Here is a 25,859-nt window from a genome sequence, read left to right on the forward strand (position 1 = left end):
CTCCATTTTGTCATTAGCAAATGTTTAGTTTTCAGCTGATTTCCTTTTGCCACCCAGCGGGCGCTGACTTCGCTCCCCCATGGGCACCGAGCATGCAAATTAATGGTGTCATTACCTCGGCCAAACATAATTAGCGGAGTTAACTTGCTTTGAAATCCATATAATGTATCGCAAAATTAATCAAAAGTTTTTTTATTATCTAGGCCACTCTTTCCTTCTAATAGTGTGGATTTTGGAAAGTTAATGGTAATTAGCCATGAGAATCCAGAAATTTTTAAATTTGCATTGTATAAGGTCCGCATAAAAGGACTACTTACTTCTCGGGCCTGGAGTCTGACTTGTAGATACACACACGTCGTTTCTTAGCCACCATTTCCCACTGGGTTCCCGAGGTTTGCGGGAGATCGGCGAGCTGTTTCTGCTGTACTCTCTAGGCACCCATAAATTGGGGCTAGCATACAGTGTGATGATCGGAATAAATAAACAGAAAGGGTAATAAGGCACACCAAAGAATCACTGGTGACCTCAGCAATTTTATTAACAAATTTATTTCCCTAATTGGGCAACGTAGCTCAGTGCTTGACTCAAGGGCATTGTAATAGGTTTCCACATTGCAGAAGAAGGAATTAATTAGAACCGCTTGCTCTTTGTTCCGTGTTTATACTTGTCCTCTGGTCTTGTAAACATCGCGCCTGATTTCCCAGCCCTCCAGGCTCCCCATTTCCGACCCCCACCCCCAATAAATAAATAGGAGGCTGGGAGTGTAGTTCAACATCAGGGGCTCCTTGTGCACAGTCCGCCTCCACTGGAAGCTGCATTTCATGGTCAGATTCTGGCAGAATCGTGGCTTCCAGTAGGTACTTGGAAGTCTGTAAAGAGACCTTTCTCTCCACAGGCAAAAATGGACAACCTGAGGTGTTGGTTTGCCATTGCTGTGTCTGGGATTGTCCTTGTTCCTTCAGAGCCTGGGTACCAAGCTGGCGAGATGGGCAGATCTGTTCCCCTGCGTCCTGCCCCACCTGCAGTGCCTCTGAGGAAGGGAAGAGGCATTCCTTCCCTCTGTCTGCTCTGCCCTTGGAGCAGGCCGCCCACGCCGCAGAGACCATGAACTTGTGAGCTCACGCGTCGAGACTTCGTCAAGTAAGGTTTGGTCTCGCAGCTCGCAGGGACGGCAGCGCGAGAAGAAAGCATTTCTAAATGCAAATACTGCAGAGTCTCACTGCGGTGCTGCCGCTAGCTCACGGCCCTGCAGTCTACCCCGCGGTGCTGCCGTTGCACCTCGCCGTCCAGGCTTGGCAACCAGCATCAGCACGGGACGCCCGGTGTGCCGGGTCTCTCCAGAGCCGATTTCTTCAGCAGCTCTTGACAGAGCCTGCCATGTATAGTGATGGCTTTTGAACGTCAATATGGTTATGACAAAGACATGTAAGGGGTGTCTAAACTACCCTCACTACCAGTAGGTCCCTTTGAGATCTCAACTCCAGAAAACTGGGTGGCCGGCTTGTCTCGTGACAAGTGTCACTGTCCCTCCTGGATGTCCTGCAGGATCTGGATGAGGTTTTCCAGGCCTAAAATGTAGCCCGAGTCTGGTCCGTCGTAGGTCCTGTGCTCGTTCCAGGAGCCCCTGTATGTCGTGTGAGCGAAGTCGATCATCCGGATGTCAACCTTGGGGAGACCTGCGGGACAGCTGCCAGGCACCCTCTGTGGCGCCTCCTGAGGGCGCAGGCCGCCCAGGGCTCTTTCCGGCGGCTCCTGCCCATCGTAGATGATGAGGAGAGAGCTGGAGAAGAAGCGATAGGAGCTCTGGCTCCTGATGACAGAGAGGAGGGCCCGGAGCTGGCCCTGGATGGGCCCCAGCAGCTCCGTCCGGAGGCGGGTCCCATCGTGCAGGAACTGATGCAGGGCTTGTCTGAAGCCCTCGACGGAGAGTTTCCTTCCATAGTACTTGTCTTTGCAGAGAAAGTGCTTCTTATCGGTTTGATAAACCTGTGTTAAGAATAAGAAAGAGAACATGTGAAGAATTTAAAACAAAAAATCATACCTATTGCAGTGTCACAAGCTAATGTGATATATAGACAGACCAGGGGACACAGGGCAAGAATGGCTGAACCAAGCCAAACGCGGGCTTCCTCCAGGCACCGTTTCGCTTTCCATCTGACGAGCTTTCTGTGCAAGCCCTGCTAGGAATCCGTCACCGGCAGACCAGACCGGGCCCTCCGCCGAGCAAAGGGCTGGATCTCCTTTCTTGTGAATTTCCAGTGTCAGCCTCCAAACCATGATTTAAGCCCTGGCTTCTGGCCCTCTTCAAATATTAGCAAACCCAAGCGAGAAAACTTGAGTAGGATCAGAAATCACAGCCAATGGCCTTGGAAAGCCAACTAGATTAAATTTTCCACAACAAAGTTTATAAAGTCCTGTCCCTGCAGATTCTAAGGAAACAATAATGGCTCTCGAGGTAGAGTGGGGTGAATTATTTGAAGATAAAAGACAGGCCAGATCAGGTGTGGATGGAGTTGGGGCAGCCCCTGTGGCTGAGGGGGGCCTGGAGAGCGGAGGGAGGGGCATGGCAGCTCTGAGGGGCTGGTGGCTCCCCTCACTCCCTGTCATGTCTTGGCCACCAGAAGGGAGCAGGTGGCGGAGAGATGGGTGGGGCGGGGGCAGCAGCCCCGTTTCCTTCAGCTGCAGCAGCCGAGGCTGCGCAGAGGCCCGCAGCTGGCCTGGCCCGAGAGTGACCCGGCACGTCTCTGCCGCACACCTGGGAAAGGCCAGCAGCTTCTCGGGCCTTTCTGCCTGCAGATTACACAATATGTTTACGGTCGACCAGTGTTGAAAAGAACCAGAAAGATATGATAGACCTGGCGTTGCCTTTGGAGGGCTGCGGAATCAGCCATCACAGATACACGGCAGGCGTCAATTTCTAAGTAAATCAGATCCGTTTCAGATGATCTGATCCGAGTCCAGAGAGATCCCACGTACACCACAAACCATCACACTCCCCTGTCTTGAGGACTTCGTTCCAAGCCTTTCAGGGCACATCTGTGTGACAAATTTATAGACTCAACTTCCAGCTTCAAGGGGCGGCAGTTTCAATTAAGGGAAGCTATCATGTTCCCGTCGATCGGTGTCTGGTGTTGCTTTGAGTAGATAGACTACAAGAGGGAACCAATGGAGAGTTTATTTCCTCCTGTTCTGAGCCTCTGCCGCAAGTCACATCTGAGCAGCAAAACTAAAGGTGGAATCGGCACTAAAAACTAGCCCTCCCTTTGCCAGGGTAGCAGGTTGTAAAATCCCCATTTTGTCAACCAGAGCAGGGAGCGAGAAGCAGAAAGGGTGGAGTAAGAAGTGAGAACATCTACTGGAAACTCAGACTGCCTCACAGCATCCGAGAAGCTCAGCATCATCGATCGGAGAACGAGGAATCGACAGTGCACAAACTCTTCCTCTTCCTTCTTCCCCAGCCCCGCTCACACTGTCTTCAAAGCTCTGCCTCAACACGGGCAGGGCCACGTGGCCACTGTGGAAAGTTACAGTTGCCAAAGACCCTGACACCAAGTTAAAAAATGGGGCTTTGACTACTATCCTGAAAGGTGCTTTTTAAAAGATCCAGTGTGTTGCCCTGGCCGTTCTGGCTCAGCAGTTAGAGCATCAGCCCACGGACCAGAGAGACCTGGGTTCGGTTCCTGTTAAGGCACGTACCTCGGTTGCAGTTTGTCCCCGGCCCCAGATGGGGTCTTGTGGGTGGCAACCAGTCGATGTGTCTCTCTCCCATCGATGTTTCTCTCTCTCTCTTCCTCCCTCTCTCCCTGAAGATAAATGCAAAAATGTCCTTGGGTGAGGATAAAAATAAAAAAAGATCCAGTGTGTCATAGACCAGAATGAACATTTCCTGGGGGGGAAGTGGGTCACCTGGCTGCCTCCTCTGCTGCTCCCCCAAAGTGAGGAGCCCTGCAGGGGGCAGTGGTGCCTGGATGGGAGGCATCGCGCCCACAGTGGACATGCTGGAGGCCCAACCCTGCAGCGGGCCCCCTGCCACCCACCTGCATGCCGCAGATGCGCACGCCCAGGCAGGCCGAGGTGCTGTGCGCACACTTCGTCATGTGGCGGGCCTTCTTCTCCTCGGAGGCGTCGTCCCCGTGCTGCCGGGTCCCCATCTTCAGGTCCAGGACGCAGGGGTGTGTGTACTGTGACACGACGTTCTCCAACAGCAGGAACCCTGGTCACACGGAGTCAAGGAAGGCTCCGGGCCCGGGGGCGCTGCCCTCGAAGCTGGTGGGGGCCCTGGCTGCGCGCTCTGCACTCCAGACACGGTCTCCCTGGCGGGAACCCCAGGGGCCGCGTGCAGGCTGCTGTGTGTACCGTCCGCCCACTGAGGGGCGAGTGTGAGTGTGCGTGGTTCTCCGCCTCTGCTCCAAGGTCGGAATTTAAAGGCAGCTCTGAACTCTCTGGCGGGCTTCACCCAATTTACGTCTTACGGCAGGAAATCATAAGGCTGATACCTCTAGCCACTGCATGGGCCAGTCCGTTTTGAGAGAAGGGGGTTGATGTTAGCTTTGGAGATGAGTTGCAGGAATATTCATTTCAGTGGAGTAATTATCCTGCAGAAGCTTCCTAGGGACTAGGGTTGCAGGTGTCGTAGTAAATACTGTGAAACCAGCCCCCTGGTTGTAAGAAAGGGCCCAGTGGTGACTGGAGGTGAAGGGTCATTTCAAGCCTGAATGTACTCACTGAGCACTTGGCTGCCCAAGGGGCGGGGGGGTGGGGTCCCTATAAGGTCCACCATAGGGGGGATACTTTCCTACGGGTGAACACACCCCTTCCCCCCATCAGCTCCATGGGAAGACCCCTGTGGGGAGGATTTGGAGGGATAGAAAGGAGGTTGGGGTGCAGCCCTCTGAGGCCCCGCCGCCCCATCCAGCACCCAGCGTCCAGCGTGGCATTATGGTTCCTGTCTGCCCACAGACACCCCAGCCTCGAGGCAGAGACATAGTGGCCCACCAGCGGCTCCACAGTCAGCTGAATTCCCAGCCTGGCTCACGTATAATCTGACTTTTCTTTTGGAGAGACTGATTTTTTTCTAGGTCCCAGGTTTGAGGGCTCCTGCCTCCAGCTCTCCCGCGTTCCCCCCTCACTTGACCCTCCTTCTGCCCCCACCGGCCTCCCACAGGTGCACCTTCCTGCCCAGGACCCCGTGCGGGGCCAGCAAGGATACTGTGCGGCTTGCGCTGCGGGTGCTCGGTGCAGAGGCGAGTCATGTGGGCCTGGTGGCAGCGCAGGGCCCACGGGTTCAAGCGCCTCGGCTCCGCCTGGTTCCTGTCAGCATCTTCCGCCGCGGAGGAGGCGTAGGTGCTGAGGCGGGCCTCGGCCCTCAGGAGCTCGGTGGCTGGGCTGCAGGTGAGGGAGCACAGGGCAGTCAGGGCAGCTGGGGCTGGAGATCTGGAGAAAGGGGCGCTCTCCTGGGCTGGACTGACAGACTGCCCCTGTGACTGTCTAGGGCACTGCGGGGACTCAGGGCCCCTCCTCCCATCAGTCCCCGCACCAGGCCTGGCCACACTGCCCCCCTCCCGGGGGACTCGCTGCACTCAGGTTAACTCTGAGCAGGTCCTGCCCGCAGAGGACTAAGGTGGTGTAGTCACTGGTCAGTGATCGGGGGGCGCTCAGTACTGAGGTGGCACACTGTGGGAACAGCAACCCTGCAGGGTGCCAAGGCTGGGGGCCTGTGCTCTCCCCCTGAGACCTCACACTGCCACGGGGGTGGGAATCTCAGGTCCTGGTGTCCCCATCTGTGAAATGGAGATCACGGCACCCGTTTGCTGACACTGAGCTCAGAGCTGAGTTAGATTCATGTGCTCCTTAGGGAAGGGAGGTACTGTCGTTGTATTAGCTCTGGTTTTCCCATAAATATTTAAAGATCCCTAGGGACACTTCTCATCTGAAAAAGGTCAGCTGGGTTATTAGAGGTGCTGGAGGGCTCTCCAGGGCCCAGGGTACCCCAGCCACCTGCACCTCCAGGGCCCCCTGAGTGTTGGCCTCTCCTCATCCAGTCTTGACTGCTAAGGAAAGATGATTTCTGGGAGACATTGGCCGCGCTATTTCTTCATGTCAACTATTCTGGGGTTTCTGCTCTGCACGTCTCTCCCCAGAGATACTTTGCATCTCAGTGAAACAGATGTTTAATTAGATAAATGCACGCCGGATACCTGCCCTGGTAGGGCTCTGTGTGCCCGTCACCCCGGATGAATGCACCGCAGGCCCCCTCTCGCAGAGGCGGGAAGAAGGGCCTCCTTTCTGCGGTCACGTTAGTTATTCTCCACAGAGCCCTCCTCCGAACCTTCCGTCTCCTCCGCGTGGCCTTTGCGGGGAGCTGCTGGCCTTGGCTCAGGTGGGACAGGCCTGGTCCCTGCTAGGGACAAGCTCCAGTTTCTGTCATCCTGCCAGTGGCCTCACCTCTCCTCGAGCCGGGGTGCCAGCTGGGCGTGCTGCCGCCTGGAGAGGGGGCCCGCCCCGCCACTGCCCTGGCTGGTCTGCTGGGGCTGCTGCCATGGCGCCCCCGCCGCCCCCGCCGACACCACGAAGGGCCCCCGGTTCTCCTGCAGTGGACTGGCGACCAGGCTGAGATGGCCCAGGCTGTCTTTCCGTAGGTGAACCGTGATGGTGCCTGCAGTGGGGCGGGGGAGAAACCAGATGGGTTCACCTGAGTGGACACGTTCCAATAGGTGGCATCTTTTTAAGTACAGTTTAGTGGCAACGGTCAACCTTCCCTTTTCCCCAGCTCCTTTCTCAAGGAAGAGCGAGGGGGACAGGCCTGGGCCAGCCTGAACCCGACCTGCTCCGGAGGGAGCCGGGGCCGTGGAGCCTGCAGAAAGCAGCCGTGGGCGAGCTTGGCACAGCCTCTGCTCTGTGGCACCTGTCTGCTCCTTCGTGCTCTGAGCAGAGCCAGCCACGTGTGGTCCTCGCATCCCAGTTCCTCTGTGCCGCTGCACCTGCCCGGGCACACCCAGCGGCCCCAACTGGGCCCAGCCGAGGGCGTCAGAGCTGGCCTTCTGCAAAGAGGGCCCGCCAGCGTGGCAGTGAGGGGTGTGGGGCCCATTCATTCCTTCCCCTCGTCTGCACCTCCTCCGTCGTCCTTCTTCTCCCCTCCATTTGTCTGCATCTAACCAGCTCCTGAGCCTCAGACAGCCTGCGGGGCTCGGGGCTCCCCCTCACACCTTCATCGCCCTCCCTTCTCTGGCTTTGACAGTGATGCTCACTGTTCCTTGTTGAACACACAGCACATGGAGATTATTGGCAGAACATGATTCTTTGGACTTGTGAGACCCCCAGCTTCCAGGGCCTCCTGACCTTGGACTTGTGAGACCCCCAGCTTCCAGGGCCTCCTGACATCAGTATTTGTAGCCAAGGCAGGGCCTCCTCCTCCACTGTGAGAGCAACAAGCACGGAAGCCAGTGAGCACGTGCAGATTGGGCCTCCCCGCTGGGTGGCGCGCACACTGGTGATAGCACCGCGTGGATGTTCACAGCTCTGGCCGCCCCCTTTGGATTCTCACTCAGGTGGCAGAGTCCAGGCCTTTGCCCCTGGGGCTGGGTGCCCAGCCTCGCCGGAGCTCTGGCGAAGAGGGACGATCGTCCTGGTGGGGGCGCGGGAGACCGCCACAAATGGGGTTTTGCGAGAACTAGGTCTCAGTGCTCATGGTCTCCCTCCTGCCGGGTCTCCCTACCATCCCTCATGTCGGCCCTTCAGGCCTGGAGGGTGCTTCAGCGCCTCGCCCCAGTTGCCCCTTAACCCTTATGCTGATGGTTTCTTTAAAATGAGTGGAGAACATCGGGCCCTTATAAGGCCCACGAAATCATTTGGTCTGGCCCTGCCAAGGCAACCGCAGGCGGGACTCGAAATCCAATAAATCTAGGAGTTTTTTTCATAGCAACATACATTTATATGAACTGAATCATAATAATAATATAAATTTTGAGGGACAAGCAAGGACTGTCCATTACAGGGTAGACAGGACACATATGAGTACAAGACAGGACAGACACGTGTGCTTCTCGCCCACTGCCCGCGGCCCGTCCGCCTGTATTGCGGTGACTCGGGACAGTCAGGTGGGCAGGCTGGGAGTGTACACGCTGGGAAAGTGCTGACACGCTGGGAAACTACAGCGACCTGGTGATGATGAGATGAGATGCAATGAGATGACTCCTCGTGACACTAATGACCTCACCTCCCATGACTGATGACAGTGTTGTCGACTTCTTTGTCGACACCGACATTAACTCCAGTCCAGTCTTTATCCACACGTCCATGGTCAACAGTCCTTGCAAACTGAATCTCAGATGAAGACTAAGGAAATTACAGTAGCAGAAAAGACCTCAAGAGTCGATGATACAAATGTTGGATGTGTTCCAAGTCCAAGATGCAGGATTAGAACAGTGATCACAGCAAAATAATCGCATTGCTGGTGACACACACACTGGATGGTTATTAAAACCTAAGTGGTGTGAAATCCCACAAATGGCGACTGCAAAGAAAAGGAAAGTTGATGCAAGTGTCACTCTTTCCAAGAGAAATGGACAAATGATTCTTTTTTTGTTGAAGTCAAAGGCAAACCTGTGTGTCTAGTTTGTGGCGATGCATTAGCAGTAATGAAAAAGCCAACCTGGAGCCTCCTTACAGCTCAAAACACGGTAAACTCAATGCACTGGGAGGCCAGATGCGTCTGCAAAAAATCAATGCCCTTCAGCAAAGTTTGGAATCATAAGCCGCTTTCACTAGGCCTCATTGGGACAGAGACAGTGTTAGTCAGAGGAGTTGCGTAGTGAGCGAGCTAATCACAAAGAAGCTGAGGGAGGCCTCGTGCAGAGGGAGAGTCTGAGGGTGCACGGTGGCTGCTGCGGAGTTGTTGGCACAGACAGTAAACTTGTTTCAGAGGGTTTGTCTCGGAGAACCGTCTCAGGTCGGATTACTGACTCAGCACAAGATACTGAAAAAACACTGAAGGATTCTGCAGGAGATTTCCAGTTTTTCTCTCTGGCTTGTGACAAGACAATGGACATAACATATACTGCCCAACTGGCCATTTTTGTTCGTGGGATAACTGCAGAGTTTGACACGCGAGAGGAACTGCTGTCACTGGAAGACACGCGTGGCACTGCAAGAGGGGAGGACTTGTTTGAGAGACTTGTTTCATCAAGGAAAAAACTTGAGCTAAGTAAAAGGTCTGAGTGGACGGGAGATCACATCCACAACGCAAGGCCAATGCAGAGCAACATGGCTTTATTGCACGTGCCGGATGCAGGCGGGCCGAGCCGAAAAAGGAGTTCAGCACCAGCTTTTTTTTATTTTCTGGCTTATATAGTTACAAACTACAGAAACTATTAAAAAAAAAAAAAAACTACATTAAAAAAAAACACCACATTCTCTTGGCACCACTTTTTGGTGCCGGGGCTGATTCAAGCTGTCTCAGTGGTAAGGAGTCTGCTCCAGCAGAGGTCTGGGCCATCATTAATCTCTTTCTTTTTAAGGTCGCTTCAAGTTTCCCGAGGCACCATTAACCCCTTATCTTCATTGTTCCTCTGGTGTCAGTCCCAGGGTTTTTTAGAAAACTGCTCGAATGTTTATGTGCAGGAATAACTGGTCAGAATGGAGTTTAATATTGTTAAAATATTTTTACTCTTTCACTAACATTAGAAAAGTTAAGTGGCCTTACTACAGATGGAGCTCCAGCCATGGTTGGTTCACAAAAAGGGTTCCTCTGCTTGAGTTCTATAAACGCACATAAGCAATGATGAATGTCCCACTTTGGGGAGACATGCATCGAAATACGAATCTGTGTTCAGAACAGCTTACTGCTGTGAGCAGTTGTTTTCAAAACTGATCATCGCAGAGGTGCTGTGCTCCAGACTGACCGACGCAAACCTGGAAGAGCAGTTGCGAGTGGCAGCGTCATCAATACCGGCTCACATCACGGCCTCGCCACAGAGAAGCAGCTCCAGCCATCACCTTGGGCTGCGCTCATTAAATGTCTGATCAAATACAGCAGGCTGGTTTTTAAGTTGATAATTTTGTATGGCTCAAGAATGATGTTATACATATCCAAATGGCCCTTGGCAGAAAAAAGGTTTCCTGCCCCTGCTTTATTTTATTTAAAAAATTTTTTTTCTTTATTGATTTTTGAGAGAGAGGAAGGAAGAGGGAGAGAGAGATAGAAACATGGATGAGAGAGAACATCAATTGGCCGCCTCCTGCATGCCCCCCACTGGGGATCGGGCCCACAACCTGGGCATGTGCCCTGACCAGGAATCGAACTGGTGACCTCCTGGTGCAGGGGTGGATGCTCAACCAGTGAGCCACACAGGCTGGGCCCTGCCCCTGCTTTAAAAAGTACTTTTCATTTGAACCCCTTTGCTTGTCCTCTCATTCTATGCTGGGACCCTGACTGAGAGGGTGGGTTGCATGTGATCCTGTCCTCCAAGATACTTGTTTACTGCCCTGGCCACTTGGTCACCTCGTCAGTAAGTGGTGATTTGTGCTGAACAAGCCGTCAAGGTGGCGGGGTTCCTGCCTGGTGCCGCGGCCCCCCAGGCCTGGTCCCTGCCGACACTGCTTCCGGCCGCTCCGTGGTTCGGCAGGCTCTGTGCGGAGCCATCGGTGCCTAGCCGGCGCTCTCCCCGGCCAATCCTGTCCTCTCAGATTCCCAGCGCCCTCGTTTCGCAGCCTGAGAGTGACATTCAGTTTTCTCCAGCTCCTAAAAATACTCTGCTTTTCCTCAGCTCATCCCAGGCCCCTGTGTCCTGTAAAGCAACAGTGATACTTAACGATAACGCTGTACGTGAACCTGACAGTTACGGTTCATCTGAAGACCAGCAGGCATCTCTAGGCCGAGCCCACCAGGGCTGGTCTGCTCCGGAGAGCAGGCTCTTGGCAGGCCGGGCGAGTGACGGCGACAGCGATCGTCACCACCGTGACCTGCACACCCACTGTGCGCCAGCATTGTGCGCTGTTCATTTGTTAGCGCTGTGCTATCGCAAGCCTGACTGTGGTCACGGGGGCTCAGAGACTGAATCGCTTGGCCAAGGTCACACAGGTGTGGCGCTGAGAAGCCACCCCACACCTGGATGTGGAAGGAGGGACGGCTGTCACATGGAGCCGGGCTTTACAGGGAGACGCCATGCCGTCACTGTTACCCACGTGTGGACGAGGACAGTCTGCTGTGTCCCCGCCATGTTTTCCCCTTCCGTGGGGCAGACAGAGAAGCTGCGGTCCCACTGCCCTGTGAGAGGGCCGTTCGTGCAGGCCGGGAGCCCCAGGAAGCCCATCGACGAGGAAACATCCTTGGTGGGGGTGGGGGCCACTGCTCACTGTGCTTGTTCTGGGGAGGGGCAGTCACCTGGAAACCATCGCAGGGCCCCGAGTAACCCTCCATGTACGAGCAGGGGAGAGCTTGCTGGCCTTGGGGTGCACACAGCCTCCTGGCAGCCGGGGGAGTCCAGGAAGGTGTGCGGCCAAGGGCAAGGCCCTTCCAGGTCTTGTAAAGTTCAAGTTGCTATCTGGTGGCCCCCTGGCCTTTTCCACTCACGAGGCTGTGGTAATGACCCTGCCTAACACCATGGTTTTGGGGAGCTTGGGCCCAAGGGGCAAGAAGTGTCGCCTACTTCTCCAGGCGCCAGCTCTCGTCTGTTCTGAGTGTCTACATGAATGGAGGCAAGCGGAGGCACAAATAACCCCAAACCTATAACATCCAGAAGTCATTTCTGTTTCTCATATTGTCAGCTGCACAGCTGGGCTCCATGCCCCTGTCTTCTCGCTCCGTCTTCCTCACACCTGTGACTGGCTCTGTCTCCCTCTATCTGTCTTCCCTTCCTCCCACGAGGCTTCTGTGGCTCAGCCCAGCCCTTCCTTCTGAAGCGTGCGACCCGGCGCAGACAGGGCCTTGCAAACAGTCACCAGGGCCTGCCCTGACAGGAGCAGCGTAGCGGAGTCAGACTGCTAGGGGTCGTTTTTCCGTCAAGAGCCATGTTGGCCCTGACCTGGCCTTCAGCTTGCCCTGTGTGTCCAGGGGGACTAGGCCTCAGAGGCCCACGGCTCCCAGATTGCTGGCCCTGCCTGAGGAGTGGGGGCCAGTGAGAGCCCCCGGCTGCCTGCTCCCCCGCCCTCCCCAAGCACCTCGCCCTGCCGCGTGCCAGCTGGGCGGACAGGAGAGCTCACTGCCATGATCGGCGGGCCAGGGCGTCTCAGCAGTTTCGACCTGGCCAAGCAGCTTCCTCCGCCTCTGAATATTCTGCCGTGTATTCATTTTTAAGCTCAGGAGAGCATTTCTTTGCTGCTGTCTGTAATGTGAATCTGGCTCATCTGTCACCCAGCTAGACTGAGGAGCGTGTCCTCACTCCCCTGAGCAGACAGGCAGGCTGGGAGGCAGAGGGACCCAGCCCCAAGACGCTGTCAGACCCGAGGAGCCCAGCAGAAAGTCCAGGCTCTGGGAGGCGGTGCTTGGGAATGCCGTCCCTGCCTAGCTTCCCCTGAGGCCCTCAGTGCGCGGCAACAGGGAGGGGTATGCACCGGGTGTGCAGTGGCCCTCAGGGACAGCCCCTCACTCTGCGGCTCTTCCCATCAGGGAGAAACAGGGAGGCCCCTGTGGCAGCCTTGTAGGCACTCGAGTGCCCCAGACCTGAGGTCACTAGCTTAGTGGCTCTGGGCAAGTCCCGTCCCCACCCTCTCTGGGCTGGACGATCCCTGAGCACTGCATCTGGGAGTCCATTTCTCTGCAAGAGCAGCTGGAGGGGCCAAAGCCACGCAGGGAGTCAGACCTTGAGGCTTTGGGTCCTGGCTCTGCCCCTCCCTGGCTGCGTGCCCTGAGGCAAGTCAGGTAACTGCTCTGTGCCTCAGTGTTCTCGCCTGTGAGATGGGGATACTGAGAGTCCCCCCTCAGAGGGTGCTGAGGATGGAGTTCTCACTGCACACTACTTACAGGCAGCTGTGCCGGGCATGGCGGGAGCCTCGCGAGGGCCCTTCCCACCGAAGCCTGGCCTCAGCCTGCGTGAGGGTCCCCTTCTGGGCCCATTCTAGGGTCTGCAGACATGCGTGTCCTTAGGTGGGGCCTGGGTTGTGGCTAGTGAGTAGTCAGTGTTTCTGTGCCGTTGGACCTCACGTTTGGGTGTCCCCCCAGCCCAGGGGCTCTGCCTCACCCTCACCCTCAGCAGGCTGCGTGGTCTCACCTGGGGTGTCTGTGGTCCCTTGATGTAGATGTTGGGAGCACCGTCTCTTCAGTAACCGCCCCCCCTACCCCCGTGGCCATGATGTGTGCAGCTATGAGCCTTGGCTCAAATGGATCCATTACCTCAGCAGAGCCCCAAGGCGGCCGGATCTGGGAATGGGCCCAACCTGCACGGGGAAGCAGGGCAGAGGAGAGGCCAGAAGTGGACCCCTGCCCACAGGTGGTGCAGCCCCGCCCCGGAGGCGTGGGCACGTGTGGACAGGGCGCGGGGCCTGGAGACCCAGCAGCCTCACTCCTGCTTTGCCTGTGCCTGCCCTGGCCGTCTGTCCCTGCGCCACAGCTGTGTCCAGAAGCGTGAAATGCTGCAGGCGGGAGGCCACCCCATGCAAGGACCTGCCACCCTTTGCTGGGTTGAGTTCATTGTCGGAAGGACAGACATTAATTCCAGCGGGTGCTCTGACAAGATGGGCAGTGACCCCCAGAGCCCCAGAAGGCCTCAGGCAGGGGAGGCCTGCCCAGGCTGCGCTCCAACTGTGTGCCGTCTCTCAGTGTCTGATGGTCACCTGTCCTGTCTCAGACTCTCAGGAGGCCCCACAGGCGGGGACTGAAGCGAAGCCTAGGGCTCAGGCCTTGGTCCCCACCAGTGGGTCTCAGTTTGGAGCATGCAGCTTCCTGGGCCCTAACCCGGGATCCCGAGGTCCAGGTCTGGGGCGGGCCCAGGCCACCTGCGTGCATGCCCTCCCCCCGCCCCCCAGTGATTTTGGCAAAGCTGGTCCATCTCAGATCACACCGAGAAACACCGTGCAGCTGGGCCCCGCCCTCCCCAGTATCTCAGTCAATGCAAGTGAGTGTTGCCTGACTGCTTTGGATGTTGTCGTGGCCTTAGCTTTGCGTCACAACATCCGAATCCTTTAAAGGGGCCTTTTCTCTGAGCACTGGTGCCTTTGCGGGCTCGGCTGGCAGGGTGGTTCACAGAAGGCGGGTGTGGAGCTCCTGGCGAGGCCCGAATGGGCAGCCCTGCCCACCAGTCTCCCCCAGACCCACCTTGTGCTCGGATCAGAACACACCTGCTGTGTGCCTGACTTCCCCAGGTCCACCTGGAAGGCAGCCCATGCCCGGCTTTGCCCCCGGATGAGGGCAAAATTCTGGTTTCCTGAGCCTGCGGTGTCCCAGCCCCTGTCCTGCCCTCGGCCCAAGGCTCCTGCCGCCCGCCTGGTCTCCAGAGGAGGGGAGGGAGGTCTCCACCGGTGCTGCACCTGCCACCCGGCACAGGACCCCGCGTGTGCTCCCAGAGCACAGGCCAGTACGCCCCACTTTATTCCGTCCTGAATTCCTCGAAGCCGGTGGCTTGAGCTGATTTGGAAGGACTCCAAGTGCTATTATACTCCAGACCTGGAGACTTAAAGAGTTCAGAGAAACTAGGACAGTGAACCAGGCTGCAGGAGAGGGGCATGTCTCCATGGCAACCGTCACGCACACCACGGTGCTCCGGGAAGCCGGGCGTGCAGACCGGCCCGGCCGCGTGGTGGCCGGAGCCGCGCCCGCTGCCCGACACTCACCTCTGTACTGCGGGGTGAACCGCTTCATGACCAGGGGCAGGGACTCGTAGAACTTCTGCTCCTGGGAGACGAGGGGCTTGCACACGGTGTCCTCGTCGTACTTCATCACACTCAGGTGCCCCCCCACCTGGTGCAGGAAGGGCTCCAGCTGCACGCCCCCCCGGGCGCCCCCGGCGTCCGCACTGTCCTGGACAACCATGTCCGAGGCAGAAGGAGCAGCTCCAGGGCACAAGGCAGGGTCGTCAGAGGCCCTCAGCTATCCCCTGCGCCTTTGTCGTCGTCATAGCATCGCTTTCATCCTGTGGGCTCTCGCAGGCCCTGGAACACAGCGGAGGTGGAAGTGAGGTGAGCAAGACAGATCTGGGGGCCGCTCGGGAGCACCCACATGCCCCAGCCACCCCCGCGGGAGATAAACAAGACTGCTAACCGGCTTCCATTTCTTCTGGAAAAATGTTACAAGAAACTGCTAACAGTGGTTGCCTCCGGGGAGCAGGGCTGAGAGGGAGACTTCTCTAAATACACTTTTGTACCTTTTGCATTTACATGTTCAAACATTTTTTATAAACCAGGACACACGGCTGCAGGCTTCCAGAGCACAGGGCCCATGTCGGCGTCGCAGGACAGCTTGCCTGCCTTCCCGGGGACACTGACCCGGCCAAGGAGAGCAGCGCCTCTGCGCCCCTCGGGGGGCTGGGAGCAGGGACGCGCAGGCTTGTGCATAGCTGTGCGCCAGCCACTCCCGTCCTGGCTCCACAACACAACTGCCGTGTGGCCGTGGGCTCTGCAGCCTCTCCCGGCCTCGGTGCTCCCGTCTTGGGATGGGACAGGGTGATGCCTGCCTCATGGAGTCAGGCACAGAACTGAGATAAAGGCCGTGCAAAGGTTAGCCCAGGGCCCAGAGCTACGTGCTCAGTAAATGATGATTTCTGGCATTATTGCCTTGGTGGGTCATATCTTCCCAACAGCCCAGAGTAGGGGGCAGGAGGCCTTCTCGCCACTTTGCAGATGAGGACAGCGGGGCCTGAACCGCCTTGCCCAGGGCCCGGCGGGGTCCAGGAGCAGAGCGGAGGTAGAGGGGGCTCCTTGGGCCTCATCCTCCACCTGCTGCTCCCTTTTCCCCCTAAAGTGTGGACTTGCTGGACCTCGGGCAACTGCCGGGACCCCGGGCTGCAAATGCAGCTCCAGATGACGTCCTGACTTTGTCCCAGGAGAGCGCCAAGGAGACACTTCCAGGAGGCTCCGGCCGCATTCATTGTGCGAGAGGACGTCCTCACAGCAGTGCCCGTCACTGCCGAGTTATTAATACTCTCCTCTGCTGGACTCCCAGCGAGGATGGGCCAGGCTGCGCAGCTGGGCACGATGAACCCTCTAAACAACCTTCAGTCCAGACTGTGGGCATGGCCGGCTGGCTCCTAGCACAGCACTGCCTATCAATTTGTCTGGGACCCTGGCGCAGAGAGGTTCCTGCCACCCCCTCCCCACCCTCATTGAAATCCTCCGCTGGCTCATTCCTTCCCCCAGGGGGCCTCTCCCACACTGGCTACCCCTCTGCAGGCACAGTGCCTGCCCTTGGGGGAGCTGCAGCGAGTTCTGCCTGGTTCTTGCATTTGCTTTGCAGGTGCAAGGCGAGGCTTGGGGGGCTGCCTGGGGGGCTGGAGCCTGGCTGGGCAGGGTGGGGTTGCTGGAGAGGCCTCAGGGGGGGGGGGAGGCTGAGGCTTGACGGTGAGGGGCTGTGCCTGAGGCCACAGCTCTGCTCTAAGACTGCACAGAAGTGAGCCCTCCTGGGAGCCGAGAAAAGAAGTTGGTGGGAGGCGTCTGGATGGGTAAGGAAATCAGCAATCAGCTCGGGCCCTGACCCGTGTGGCTCAGTGGGTTGGGCGTCGTCCTGGTTCAATTCCTGGTCAGGGCACATGCCCGGGTTTCAGGCTCAATTCCCAGTAGGGGGCGTGCAGGAGGCAGCCACTTGATATTTCTCTCTCACATTGATGTTTCTCTCTCACTGATATTTCTCTCCCTCTCCCTTCCTCTCTCTCAAATCAATAAAAACATATTTAAAGAAGAGAAATTGGCCCAGGTCTGAGCTGATGTCACAGTTGCTTGGCAAACCCAGTTCTACTTGCAAATTTGGAGGTGGCCCGAAGGAAGAGGAGACAAACCAGGGTGGCCCAGCGCCTCTCCTCATCGCTGGTTCGCCTGGGTCTGCCGCTGTGTCTCCCTTTGCCAGCTGACCTGTCCCTGGGGAGAAGGAGCCAGCGGCTCTGCTGGTTGTAAAACTCAGTCACTGTCACTCCTGGAAGGAGCCTGGGCCCTGCCCCGCACACTGTCTCCTGGGCCAGGCCCAGCTGAGCAAGCCCAGCAGCACCTCCTGCTCCCGCGTCTCCCCACCCGCCCCAGGAGCTCCGAGGACACGGAGGCCACTTGCAGGGGCAGCGTGGGAGGGGAGTGGTGCTGAGCGGCAGCATGTGGCCCCTGCCGTGTGCCGGGCGGTGTGAGGTGCCTGCCCCGGAGCCTGTGGTCAGCCCACTCCACAGACGACGGGGGCAGAGGGTAAGTAGTCGCCCACGTGCACCAGCTGGTTTGCAGGGGCCTGAACGTTAGCCCCAGCGTGCACCCCCGCCACGCTGCAGGGAGGCTGAGAGCTATTGTTTATCTACTTTGAGGGTCAGGAATTGGAGCCCCAAGAAGGCTGGGACTTGACCAAAGTCCCCTACAAGTCCCTGGCTGTGCTGGGACAGGACCCAGGTCTTCTTGTCTTCAGGCTGGTCTCTCCGACCCTGATGACAATAAGTGCGTGTCCTCGTGGTGTGGGCTCTGACCTCAAACCATCAGGAGGGGTCAGGCCACCTAGGGCTGGGGCTTGGTATTGACCTTCTCGGGGCTCTCTGGCCGGGGGCGCTACCAGACCGAGAGGCACGTTACCCCCGGTGTCCTCGGGAGCCCTGCCGCAGCTGCTCAGGTGCAGAGTGAGCCGGGGCCACACTGGGCCTCCGACAGCGCGCACACAGGACACCAGCTTGCCTGCCCCAAGACTCGGGGTTGACAGCAACGGGATGTCGCTGGGTAGTCACTCTGTACTTTTCAAAAGGCTGGACTCGACAGCTGGGGAAACTGAGGCTCTGTCTCCCAAGGGTCATCTTAGGGTGTCTATTAGGTGATGTCCTCAGACTCCCGCCCGGACTGTGTGGCTGCGGCACTGACAGGTTGGTGGGAAGGGGTGGAAGGAGGGCAGATGGGCAGTGGCGTCCGTGTCCAGAGCCCCTGCCTGAGCTGGGCAGCTGGGCTTTGCTGCTGCCAGGGAGGCATTCAGTGGGCTCCCCTTGGCACGGATGCTGACCTTGGATTCCCAAGGACACTTGAGGTTTCCCATCCGTCTGCATGCGTGGCCTCCCGCTCGGGGACAAGGCAGGGGAAGGCCCCACTCTTTCGCGCCTCCCTCGGAAGTCCCTCCCGGAACCAGCCCCGCGGACCGTCCTCGGCCCAGCCCTCCCTTCGCCACTGGCCTCCGACCAGTGCCTCTGGGCCCTGAGTGTGTTCCCTCAGCGCCAGGAGCCCAGGCCTGTGCCAGGTGCTCCCACCCGCTTGCTGAAGCCCCGGGGCGCCCTGGGTTCCCACCACGGCTGCAGCCTTGTCACAATGCTCAGGTGACAAAAGGTATGGCACTGTGGAGGCCTCTCCCAAGCGTCTCCACCACGAGGTTGTCACTATGTGGGCGATGCTCAGGACGGACTCGGCTTGGGGGCTGGAGGGCAGGTGAGGTAGTCGCCTGAGACGGGACCTCATGCCCCACTGACACTTGCTGAGTACCCCGGGCTCCCTCCAGCGCCTCGAAGGGAGACCAAAGTCCCTCTTCCAGCCCACGCCTCCGCCACAGCCAGACCCGGCGCCCAGCACCCTTCATGTTCCCTGGGGAGAGATGGGAGGCAGTTAGGATGAGGGAGGAAGAGAGGGAAGAGGCAAGAGGCCCCCAGCCAGAGAGCTCAGCTTAAAGCTCCTGCCCCAGGAAGAGTGGACAGATGGCCCCAGGTCGCTGTTCTCCTGTCATGTCCTGAAGGACATAACTCCGGGTCTCACTGCAGGAGATTCAGTTTCTCAGGGGGGCCCAGCCGTGGAGCTGGTGGTGAAGGAGGCCCTGGGCGGTCTGTCTGCAGAGCCTGGGGGCCCCGGGCGGCCAGCCTGCCGCTGGCTTGCAAGCCCCCCCCCCTGCAAGGAGGGTCGTGGACTGCAGGGCCTGCGGTGTGTGTGGCTGTCGGAGTGGGGACAGATGACAGCACCAGAATGCCAGACAGTGACAGATGCCGCCGATCACGCCGAGGTGGGTGAGTGTGCCGCGCTCGTCACCGCCAGCTGCCGCGCGTTCTTTCCCGAGAGCCGGGTGCACGGCCCCACGTGCCAGGCCCGAGTGCAGGAGAAACTGCAGACGATGTTTGTCTGTTTCGAACTCACCACTCCCACTTTGGGGGAGATGGCAGGCGAAACCAGGAATCCAACTTGTGGGTTAACCTCGGCCCAGCTTAGTCGTGGGCCGTCTCTTGTCAAAGCCGTCAGCTCTGGGAGCAAGGGGCTGACGCGGCCGCTGCCGGCTCCGGCGTCCTGGTGTCCCCACAGGAACACGGCCGAGGCCCTTCCCCAGCTCTCTGAAGGTGGGTGTGGCCACACGGCTGGCTCTGGCCCACCTAGTGTGGGTGCCGGTGACAGGTCACCTCCGGGGGCGCATTCGGCGCGTGGTCGTCTGCGTGTCTGCCCTTGCTGGGTACGTGGCACGACAGCGAAGTAAAGCTGTCCCACCAGGCCTCCGAGATGTGGGGCGGCTGTCACCCAGCAGGGCCTGGTCTGTCACCAGCTCACTGCCCCGCCCAGCATGGGCTCCTTAAGTTGAAAGCGACCTCACTTGAGTCAGATATTCAAATATATATATATATATATATACACACACACATACATATTTTTATCCCCCCCTTTTATTTTTTTTGCATTTATCTTCAGATAGAGCAGGAGGGAGAGAGGGAGGGAGAGAAACATCCATGTGGAAGAGACACATTGAGTGTCTGCCACCCACACGACCCCAACCGGGGTCAGGGACAAACTGCAACTGAGGTACGTGCCCTTAGCGGGAACTGAACCTGGGCCTCTCTGGTCCATGGGCTGACGCTTTAACCGCTGAGCCAAGCTGGACAGGGCCAGACAGTCAAATATTTTACGGCACCAAGGTATCAGTGCAGGACCAGCTGCTGCACCTGCGCACCTCCTGGGGCCCGGGCGTCACCATCACCACCTGTTTCTCAGCAGCGCCCTGGGCGGAGAAAGGTGAGGCGCTTTCCCAGGGCCCGGCTCCTGAGCGCAAGGCTGGGACTTTCTCAGGCTCCCGCCCAGGCTGCCCCGGACATCTCCCTCTGGGTCCCCAGACCTGAGGCAGGCTCTCAGGCCAGCTCCTGTCCGAGGCCCGATCTGGGCCTTGGCGGCCTGCCTCAGAATGGGAGCCGTCAAGGAGCCTGACGGGCTGGCCTCGAGGTGTGCCGCCTGGCTGGCTCAGCGGGCGCTGGGCAGGTGGGTTATCAGGCGCCCCGCAGGCCCAGGAGACCTCACCCAGAGCCACACCACCCTGCAGACCCCAAACACCCTGGGGCGCGAGCATCTCTCAGGTGCGTGCAGACGCTTTGGCGCCGACTGAGATACAAATCCATTTAGAGGTATTATTGCCTTCCTAGTAGTTTTATCATCATCTATTTTCTCAATCAGCAGATACTAAAAGTATGATGAGTATCGCAGGGAAAACTTATGTTGAGAAATCGGTCCTAGTTGAAAATGTCAGGAGAGATGCTGCTGTCGCTGAGGTGGCGGTGGTGGGAGGGGTCTGAGTCGGGAGGATGTGGGCCGGCCTGGGGGTGCCCGAGGAGGGCCTGTTTTGGGGAATGTGTGTGCAGGGAGCCATAGGAGAGGGAGGGCTGTGTAGGGAGGAAGAGGCAGGATGCTGCAGGTGCCTGGCCCAGTTTCATGCCCCCCACGTGGTGCCAGGGCATCGGCAGGGAGGGCACAGAGAGGCCACCTGGCCGTGCCCATTCAAGGTGCCTGCCCCCCACGCCCGGCTCACTGCAGGGAGGAGGGAGTCGCCTGAGGTCTCGGGTGTGGAAGCCTTCTCGACCACCTCTCAATAAATTCGGGGGAGGGAGCATCCTGGGGAGGAGACAGCTCATAGTGACAAGACTGACGTGAACGGTGGCAGGTGGCAGGCTGCAGGCCGCAGGCTCCGGGCGGCAGGGCTGCTGGTGGCCCTCTTGCCTCTGACGCCCGGACGGCCCCGCAGGCCTCTCGGAGCCAGGGGTTGGTACCAGTACCATGTAATGTCTTCACGACGCCCCAGGGAGCATGTTTTAATCTGTTAGAGATGAGAGGACCCGAAAGCCATGTGAAGGCCCTGCGGTGGTGATGGGCAGAACCGTGATGCTTCTCCTGTGGTGCGGGCTGTGAATCTGGGGCCATCCAGGCTGGGGAGCACGACGTTATTTTCCGGAGGAAAAATTGTGTTAAAATTCATTCTAAACATGGCTCGGGGGCTATAGCCTGTGTGCCCTCGTCTTCCTGGCCCTGGGGCTGGGGGTCAGTAGTGAACGCTGGGGACTTCACAGGTCACCTCCCAGGTGGCTGAGACGTGGCTCTGGAGTCGGTTTCCCAGGGGTCAGCTCCGGAGCCGAGAGCGATACTTCCTATTCCTCAGTTGCAGCAGCTTATTTCAAGGCTGATTTTATGCTTTGAGAGAAGTTTTTTTTCCCCTCTCCTTTTCTCTTAACATTTAAAATCTCCCACTGTTCCTCCGGCTTGAAGACCAAATGTGACTTAATACAGCGGGTATTCGTTTAGAAGCCCTTCAGCCCCTGACGAGCGTCCTCGGCCGCAGCAGTGTTCTGGGCGCGGTCAGGCGGGAGATGCAGGGGGCAGAGAGGACTCGAGAGGCCGAGCTGCCGGAGGGGGCTTCTTGTTCCCGGGCCCTAACAATTCCCGACCTCAGACAGCCCCCTGGGCAAGGCCAGTAGCGGTTCTACCAGCCCCTCGAGGCGCACCCCCCCCCCAAAGCTGCACCCAGGATCTTGGATATTGCCAAACCCAGACCTGCACAATTCCCACCTCAGACACCCTGCCCACCTCCCCCTTCTCTAGGGATCCAAGGAGCCTGACCAGCCACCTGGCTCACGCAGGAGACTTACGAGCCAGAGGAAGGTCTGTCCCATGGTTAGCATGGCAACTTTATGGCTACAAGGAGAAACAGCTTTTTAAGGTCAAAAGGCACTAGTGGGATGGAGCGAGTGTGTGTGCGAGTGTGTGGATGAGTGTGAGTGCCTGGTGTGCAAGTGTGCGGTCGTGGGCTTCAGGCCACAGAGCTGAACTGGCCAACTGCGCAGCGAGCTCTTCCAGGACCTGAGTGAGCGAGCAAGCCTTTCGCCACCAGAGGGCAGCAGCGGCCGCACACAACCGCCGGAGAGGGCGTCCCACCGGCCAGAACCTGCAGCCCGCGAGCTCCTGGCCTGGCCACCAGGGTGCATTCCCGAACCCCTGGGTTTGCCGGGCCTGTCCTCAGACAGCCCCGCCGGCCAGGCGCCCCTGTCTTTCCAGACGACTGTTCTTAGCTCAGAAGTTATCGTCAAGATTGATGACCCCGTGTTCCCATCTTGCCACCTCCCTGCTTTTTTTTTTAAGTGTTTATTATTCTTTTTTTGTTTTCAATCCTACCTGAGGCTATGTTTTTATTGATTTGAGGGAGTGAGAGAGAGAGAGAGAGAAACATCCATGTGAGAGAGAAACACCTATCGGTTTCCTACTAGGGTACAAACCTGGGTATGTACCCTGACTGGGAATTGAACCTGCCACCATTTGGTGTTTGGGACGACACTCCAACCAACTGAGCCACGCGCCCCTCCTCCCCCGCTTTTCCTAAAGGTTGTCTGGCTGGGGAATCTCCCTGCCCTGGATGAGGCATATTTTGAAATGTGGAGTGCCTGGCTTGATTCATGGGGGAGGGACCCCAAAACCAGGGACAGGGCTTGCTGAGAGGGAGGAGGTGGGGTGAGGGTGCTGGAGACACATCTGAGCAGAGTGGACCGTGGTCTTCAGCACCTCCATGCAACAGGTCCCTGCTGGGGCAGGCCGGCCACGCAGCTGGAGGAGTAGCCAGCATAAGGTAGGGGCGGCCAATGTGGCGTTGGGGTGCCAGCCTCTCCCTTCCCCTCCTGCCCCACCCCCTCCAGTCACTGCCCTGAACACTCGGTGCTCAATGCTGTCAGGTTGATTGCTGTCCCTGTGGCTGCTGGTCAGCAAGGCAGACCTGGAATTCTGCCTGGGAAGGATTTATTCGGGTGCCTGCTCAGGGCAGGAGAGAGCAGGGGACGCTGCTGGCTCGGGAGGGGGCTCAGCCGGGCCTGACACCCAGGACGCCCTGGAAGGGCGACAGGGAGGGTCCCAGGGGCCGAAGACCTGTGCAGGATTTTCTCAGACCCGTGATAAGGAGCTGGCTCTGAGGAGCACAGTAGGGGAGGGGGGACCAGGAGACCTGGTTCTGCCCCAGACTCCCTGTCCTTTCCTCTTGGGCCTCAGTGTTCCTATCTGACACAGCCTTCTTCTTACCCTCCTGTGGGATAATTGGCTCCTCGACTCAGCAAGTCAGTGTGGTAGGGAAAATCGGTGGTGGGGGGGGGGTGGCAGAGATCCTTCCAGGTTGAAAGAGACCGGGACAGCGTGCTGGCCCTGATGGGACCCTGGTGTGAAGGAGGCACTACAAACACCCTGAGGGCAAGGGGGGATTTGAAGATGGACTGCATGGGTGCAGGCGTTCTCTGGAGTCATTCATTCTGTTGGGGGAATAGTGGCCTCAGGGTTACGTAAGGACCAACCTGGGGAGTTACTTCAAAGCGCTATAGCCAAGCATCGCCGATGAAGCGAATATGGCAGGACTCAAACTGCTGTGTCAACCCCATGCAGGGCATCAAGGGTCCCTTATAGCATGCCCTCTGCTTCGTCCTTAGCTGTAAAGGTTTTCATCGTAAAAGGGTCTGAAATAAACCGATTGCTTCTAAAAGCTGCAGAAACCTGGGTCCTGCCTCGCCGGTGTGGCTCAGTGGACAGAGCATCTTCCCAGGGACTGAGAGGTCCCAGTTCGGCCCCCGTCGGGGCACATGCCGGGGCTGCGGGCTCCATCGGGGCCGTGCAGGAGGCAGCTGATGGATGTTTCTCTCTCACGTGGATGCTCCTATCTCTCCCTTCCTCTCTCTCTAAAAAAATCAATAAAAATTTGAAAAAGAAACCCTGGTCCTGCCCCCTGGGGTCTGACTCCCTGGGGGAAGGGCCTGGCACGAATGTTTTTAGGTCCTGGAGATCCTGAGGCCCGTGGCAGACTCAAGTTCAGGTCTCAGGTTCACTGCAGAGCCCAGAAGAGCCCATGGGAGAGGGGCCCAGGGCAGGGCCCTGGTGGTGACGCGTCTCCGATGCACCCTGCTCCATGGGGCGCCCTGCACCCGCCCCCAGGCCACTGCCCACAGGTGCGGACGTCATCTCAGGCCTGTGGTCCCACCCGGTGGAGGGGTGAGGCTGCCGGGACAGGACATGCTGGGCCAGCTGCCTCTGTTAAACCCAGTGTGCATGTGAATCACCGGCTCCAACCCTGCACCTGCTCCTGCAGCTTCTGTCCAACCCGGCAGCCCAGCCCCCACCCGGCAGCACCCTGCCTTCCTAAGGGCTGCAGGGAGGAGAGGGTGGAATTACTCCAGGGAGGGGAGGCGGCAGAACTTCTGTGCTGCTGGACTGCTGGGACTTCCCACAGACAGACCCTTAATCAGCCCCGGGCGGAGACGAGGCCCAGCCCTCAGACCCCGGCACCATCAGGGGTTCAGCAAGCCCACCCCTTGCCGATCCCCCAGGGCAGCACTCACCAGGCCTCCTCCTCAGGACTGTGCCAGGGAGGGTCCAGCGGGAAGTGATCTTCTCTCGGTGCCCACTGGCGACAGGCGTTGGGCAGAGGCCTTCCCAGGGTCCCCGTGAGACGTGGCCGTCCACTGTAGCACTGGTGGAGAGGTCTGCCCAGGCGACCAGGCTGCAGTGGCCTGGGCAGGGAGGTCACGTGACCCTGGGGAGGGGCTGGCAGGGGCAGCTGTGGGCTGGCGTTGGCTGCTCTGAGCAGGGGAGGAAGAGGAGTGGGCGGGGATAGTCCTCCGCAGCCTGGACGACGGACGTCAGGCCCTGGCAACCAAGGGCCAGTGGCCCGAGATCCCTGTTTGTTTTTTTTTAATTAGTTTTCTTTTTTATTTATGTATTTTTTTTCTTTATTGATTTTAGAAAGAGAGGAAGGGGGAGAGAGAGAGAGAGAGAGAGAGAGATAGAAACATCGATGAGAGAGAACATGGACTGGCCGCCTCCTGCATGCCCCCACTGGAGACCTGGCCCACAACCTGGGCATGTGCCCTGACTGGGAATCGAACCGGTGACCTCTTGGTGCATGGATCCGTGCTCAACCAGTGAGTCACACTGGCTGGGAGATCCCTGGTTTTTTATTCCTACTTCATGGGGTAAGGCTAGGGTGGGGGGTCCTTTTCTCCCTTCCCCCAGCCTCCCTGCCCCACCCCCTTCCCCACCCCCTGACTGTGTTTTCCCCAAGCTGTGGCCTCCTGGAGAAGGAAAGACGGGCAGCCAGCCAGCCAGCCAATCAGCTTGAAGACAGGCTGACCCAGGAACCTGCCAGGCCAGCGCCTGTTGTCAGGGGACTGCAGTGTGGATGGGGGTTGGGGACGGTGTTCAGCAAGTCCAAGGGTGATTCCAGTGTGTTGGTGGGAGAAGATGGGATGAGGGGGGCCCCTTCACCTACTTATTGGGGAGCAGCAAAGCATCCACGTTGGGTTTGGGGAGAACAGTGGTCTAAGTAAGGGACCAAGGGGCCCACAAAGGCCCGGGCTGGGCGGCGGGGACAGAGCACGGAGTGATGACAGGTGAGGCTGGGCGGGGCGCTGGCTTTCTGCAGTGAGGGGCACCCCGGCTGTGCTCAGAGGAGAGCAGACCAGGAGCTGTGCGTGGTGGATCAAGGCGGCCGCAGGTCGTGAGGCCCCAGCTGCTGACCTCCC

At 58.3% G+C, this 25,859-nt stretch overlaps 1 protein-coding gene across 1 annotated transcript; it reads right to left on the bottom strand.

The window, feature by feature from the left end:
- Positions 1 to 1,287: 1,287 nt before the first annotated feature.
- Positions 1,288 to 24,803, bottom strand: IP6K3 (inositol hexakisphosphate kinase 3). Its single transcript, XM_036248766.1, has 6 exons — positions 24,678 to 24,803; positions 14,764 to 15,081; positions 6,445 to 6,655; positions 5,210 to 5,385; positions 4,038 to 4,213; positions 1,288 to 1,986 (listed from the first exon to the last, which is right to left on the bottom strand). Exons 2-6 carry the CDS (start codon positions 14,960 to 14,962, stop codon positions 1,519 to 1,521), a joined length of 1,230 nt encoding a protein of 409 aa, XP_036104659.1. The 5' UTR covers positions 14,963 to 15,081; positions 24,678 to 24,803; the 3' UTR covers positions 1,288 to 1,518.
- Between the last annotated feature and the right edge of the window lie 1,056 nt (positions 24,804 to 25,859).

Source organism: Molossus molossus, unplaced genomic scaffold (assembly GCF_014108415.1).
Source record: "Molossus molossus isolate mMolMol1 unplaced genomic scaffold, mMolMol1.p scaffold_m16_p_8, whole genome shotgun sequence".
Classification (NCBI taxonomy): domain Eukaryota; kingdom Metazoa; phylum Chordata; class Mammalia; order Chiroptera; family Molossidae; genus Molossus; species Molossus molossus.

What these genes read in the sequence shown, in the direction of transcription:
- IP6K3 (XM_036248766.1), bottom strand. Translation starts at nt 14,962, where the DNA reads ATGGTTGTCCAGGACAGTGCGGACGCCGGGGGCGCCCGGGGGGGCGTG. An exon ending in CCCGCAGCGCAAGCCGCACA is followed by an intron (nt 4,214 to 5,209) that starts GTATCCTTGCTG and finishes CCGTGTGACCAG; the next exon opens with GGTTCCTGCTGTTGGAGAAC. An exon ending in TGCGCATCTGCGGCATGCAG is followed by an intron (nt 1,987 to 4,037) that starts GTGGGTGGCAGG and finishes TTCTTAACACAG; the next exon opens with GTTTATCAAACCGATAAGAA.